The sequence below is a fragment of the Chrysoperla carnea genome, chromosome 5, assembly GCF_905475395.1.
Source record: "Chrysoperla carnea chromosome 5, inChrCarn1.1, whole genome shotgun sequence".
Classification (NCBI taxonomy): domain Eukaryota; kingdom Metazoa; phylum Arthropoda; class Insecta; order Neuroptera; family Chrysopidae; genus Chrysoperla; species Chrysoperla carnea.
The window spans coordinates 53,654,051-53,658,855 of NC_058341.1; the positions used below are offsets into that span (position 1 = coordinate 53,654,051).

A 4,805-nucleotide genomic window follows, 5' to 3' on the forward strand; every position below is an offset into this window, starting at 1 on the left:
TATTCGTACATACAAATCAGTAATAAAATTGCCTAACTATAAAACAATGGTTAAAATCAATTACATTTTTTTTTTATTCATGCATAGAAAAATAATCGGTTTTCTCAAACTAGCAATTGCGTGTCACACTCAAAGAGCAAGTAAAAAATGTAATTGATATCTTGTGAGATCAATCTTTTATGACTATACTCATTAAAATACACATTATGGTCCATAATGTAATAATTTATGGAAGTTCACCACCAAACATTTCGGCATATGATATTTTTTGAGCAACTCCATCAGCAATTTGTATTCCAATTTCGGAAATTGTTTCAGATATTTCTGGTGTTATTTGTTTTAATACTTGACGCCATTCTTTATTGATTAAATTATTTGCATTTTCACTTAATTCTTTATCGTCATTAAATAAGTTTTCAAAACGCATAACAGCATTACCAATTTCGAAGCTTATATCGAACTTATCGATTTTAATATATTCGACATCTTCATTTTTATATACAGAATATTCAACATCTACGTTGAAAAGAGTATCACCTAAACGGAAAACAATAATTATTTTATTAATTAAGAAACTACAGTGAAATTTATTTCCTATAGTTTTGCTTTTTTCTATTCCGAAAAATTACGAGTTTAATATTTTGGAACATAACAATCGTAAATATTAGACGTGCAGAAAACAATACTTAAACATACGTAATAAAATTATTTTTCTAAATTTTTGAAGATGGTACTTATATCCATTTTACTAACAGTAACTGATATATTTCAAAATTTATTTTCTTCTCTTTGTAAACTCCTATTTTTTATGGCCTGATTTGATCCAAAATCTGGCACAATCAAACTCTATTCAGACTTTCAAATCATTTACATAATTTTTTTATAGCCTTTCATTAATAAAATAAGAGAATTTAAAATATTTTATTTTAAACTTACTAATAGCCATATTTGCAGGACCTTTTCCTCGTACAGGTATTACAAGAATGCGTCCATTCATTTTATAATCGCCCTGTATATTCAAATGTGGAATCGATAACGTAGCATGTATTTTGTGCCCTTTCAAATCAAAACTTAAAACATAGAAAATTTGGAATGAAAAAGAGTAAATTAATATAAAACAGTGCTACATTTACAACTGTTGTGACGCGCAGGCGGATTTTTGGTGAAGGCACCTTTTCTTTTTTTTTGACCAAGGGTTTGACCAAATAATTGCCTACTAGGTTCCACCTAGGAAGCTTCCTTCTATTTGCCCACTTTTTATGTTTTTTGATTCCTCGTAAATCTATCGGGGGATCCATCGCGTCAAAAATTTTTTTTTATATTAAATATAAAAGTAAATAAACTAAATGTTCTTGTTTTAGTGGAGGACCTTGGGAGGCCGCCTAGCCTAGCCTAATCGATTCTACCCGCCCCTTAATAAATAAAGATTAAGAAATAATAATGTAGATGGCCTCTGTTATAGGCATATATGTCAGATAAACGGAGGTTAAACCCCATTATTATTATCATCAAAATGTAGCATAAGTTTTCGCAAGGGAAGATCTAAGGGTTCTATGTTAATTATTGTCTAGAACAAGAGTTATCAATGCGGAGAGGGTTAAGCCGAATAAAAATAATAGAATCGTTCAGCGGTGCAGATGACTAAATGGCTAGAATTATATATAATTATAATATAATGGGAATCGAAGTCAAATTAATATTTATAGTGATTATCATTTAAAATTGACCTCCAACACTACTGTTAGCGTAAATTTGATCAATAGATTTTATCGTCAAAATAAAGAAAAGTAAGTATAAAAAAAGTAATAATATAAACTGTAAAAAAGCTTTGAAAGAGCTAAATAAAACTTACTTAAAATGCTCAACAAAAGCTGTACCTAATCCAGTCACGTTAGCATTCTTCAAAAAAATATTTAATTGATTACCATTAGATTTAACTTTTATTTCAGGTATTACTAAAGGATCCAAAACTGGAACACGAAATTCTGGCAGACCTTACAAAAGAAGTAGAATAAAAAATTTTTTTTATTTATTTTTTTTTTTGAAGCTATAAAAAGGTAGGTACGGTTGATATTTTGAGTTACCTTTTACTAAAACTGGTAAAAATTTATTGGCTTCTTTTTTCGCACATTCATTTAAATTTGGATCCGTTCCTTTACATGGTGTTATAGATGATGCTAAAAATAAATTTAAAAAAAGTTTTATTTTATTTAAAAATTAAGGAAGGCACCGTCAACTTTCACGAGTTAAAAGTCTTCGACTTTTCCCTTAATTTCCAATGTATTTAGTAATTATACAGAGTGTCCTAATGAAACCGTCACAGAAGCAAATATAATTCTTAGAATTTATATTTACGGTGATATTTACTTTTAAAATATAGATTGAGAGACATTTTGAGCAGGAAAAAAAAAGAATAAATTGTATTAAATTATATTTTCTACAAGTTTGCTTGTTATAAAAATTTCAATTTGACTAATTTTAATTGAGATATACTTAAAACGTTACTGGTACAACGGATTCAAAACCTCGAAGGAACTTGTTCCTTAATAATAAATAAAACTTACGTAGGATTGGCGATGAGCTACAATAGTAGGTAAATAAAGTTATAAAAGTAGCAACAATTAACGATGAATACATTGTTATAAACAAGGTAATTTTTATTTGTTATTTTAAGTTCAAATTTAGATTTTACTACACTGCTAAATATTTTCGAGAGCCATTTGTTTTTATACCAGACAAAAATTCAAATTTTTGTCTGGTATTAAATATAACAAATTTGCAAATTATGAATAAATTAATTTTTAAATGAAAATCATGTATTTGACTTAATTTATAATACATATTTTCCTTAAATAAATTAAATTATATATTCAAAAAAAAAAAAAAAAATTAAATTAAATCAAGGTATGAGATAATTCATCATGTTACTTCCATTCAATTAATGAAAAATATTAGTTCTATCGTAAAAAAATTAAAATTGAATTAAATAACTAGTAATTATCAAATTAGAATTAAAAATTAATCTTTTAAGAACAATTGGGAAGTTTCCAGTTAAAATTTGACTTACTTGTTAACGTTTTAAAATTATACTAAGAGTTCACTTTCATCTATTGTTTGATGGACGATTGTTATTGATGATGATGATGAATTTCGTTAAAAACACTTGTTGCTTATATTACATGCATTGTCTACAATTATTAGATAAATAGGCATTACTAAACAAATTTTGTATTTGGACTAAAGTATAAAAACAATTTAGAAATTTCAATGTTTATTATTTAAAAAATTTCGTTGTCATGATAATAGTCAGTGACAAGTGAAATTTAAAAAAATTTAAAAACCTCCGACAAATTTCTCGAGTACAGAATCCTAAACCTGAACTTGAAACATATAAAAGAACACTCTCCGTTAAATTACCTTTCAAACGAAACCAAAAAAATTAAAATCGGTTCATCCGTTTAGGCGCTACGATGCCACAGACAGACAGGCACACACACACACAGCGGTCAAACTTAAAACATCCCTTTTTTTTTAGTTCGGGGGTTAAAATAGGAGGTTTTAACCAACTTCAGTTTTAACCGGTTCATCGACTATTTTTCAGTTGTTTCGGGTACGGAACCCTAAACTCGCATATGAAACACAGCTAAGAACATTCTTCTTTAAATTACCTTTCGAACGAAACAAAAAAAATCAAAATCGGTTCATCCGTTTAGGCGCTACGATGTCACAGACAGACAGACAGGCACACACACATAGCGGTCAAACTTATAGCATCCCTTTTTCTTGGTTCGGGGTTAAAAATAGCTTCCTAGCTACATCTTCCAATTTAAAAATAAAACTAAAAATTAATTTTTTGTAAAAATTAATAAACTTTAAATAAAATTAAAAACTAAAAAAAACCTATCTTAAATATTGATAAATATTTTCTAAGCAATAGAATTATGAAAAGAATCATTGGTTTAATTAGGGAGCGAACATCAGACTTCACATTTAGGAGAACAGTGCTATAATTACTTACACAGACAAGAAGTCATAAAAAATAATTGTTAAACAGTTTTATCTGATACGTGTTAAATATTTAAATTTTCAACAAAAATATGTATTAGTCTGTAGAAATACCTAAATATACAAGGAAAATGGTTTTAAAAAACACGAACATGTAAATTTTGGTCCCTGGTGCTAGACTCTCTTCTATGAAACTAGAAGAAACTTTTAGTTAACTTTAGAAATAGTATAGTAAAGGATGTTACAAAATGGGCAAATAAAGTAAAATGGCAGAAACCGATGGCATTTAGCTAGAACCTCATGGAATGTGTTTCTTACTTGTCAAATATTTTTAGTAACGTATGAGTTAGTTGCACACATGTTTATAAACAATAAATTTTTAATTCAATGAAACGATCAATGTTAAAAAAGTTCACTTAAAAAATTAGTAATTAGGCAACTTGTATGACGTGAATGCTAAGTGTTTGTCAAATAATCGAAAACTATTATATATGTATAACGTATATGTAATGCAAGTTGCCTATATTATTAACAAATAGAAATATTTGCGCCACTAACTCATGCGTTACTAAGCGGTTGCTTTCATTTTGTATATGTAACATCAACAGCTAAGTAATCGATTTACTTCATTCAATCCAATAATTTTGTTTACCCTGTACTTAGAACTCTAGTTTTTATGCCACTTCCTTCATACCAATTTGAGTGTAAAATTCTAAATCGTTTTCGCAGTTTGTGGTGGGGGTTGAGGGGGGTAGGGTAGGGATGGTGAGTTAGAAAACTATTTATGTCTAACACCTGAG

The 4,805-nt window shown here is 28.1% G+C and overlaps 1 protein-coding gene across 1 annotated transcript; it reads right to left on the reverse strand.

The window, feature by feature from the left end:
• Positions 1-226: 226 nt before the first annotated feature.
• On the reverse strand, positions 227-2,686 carry LOC123301234 (circadian clock-controlled protein daywake-like). The gene is made up of 5 exons (XM_044883968.1): positions 2,565-2,686; positions 2,085-2,177; positions 1,853-1,994; positions 937-1,070; positions 227-537 (listed from the first exon to the last, which is right to left on the reverse strand). Exons 1-5 carry the CDS (start codon positions 2,635-2,637, stop codon positions 227-229), a joined length of 753 nt encoding a protein of 250 aa, XP_044739903.1. The 5' UTR covers positions 2,638-2,686.
• Between the last annotated feature and the right edge of the window lie 2,119 nt (positions 2,687-4,805).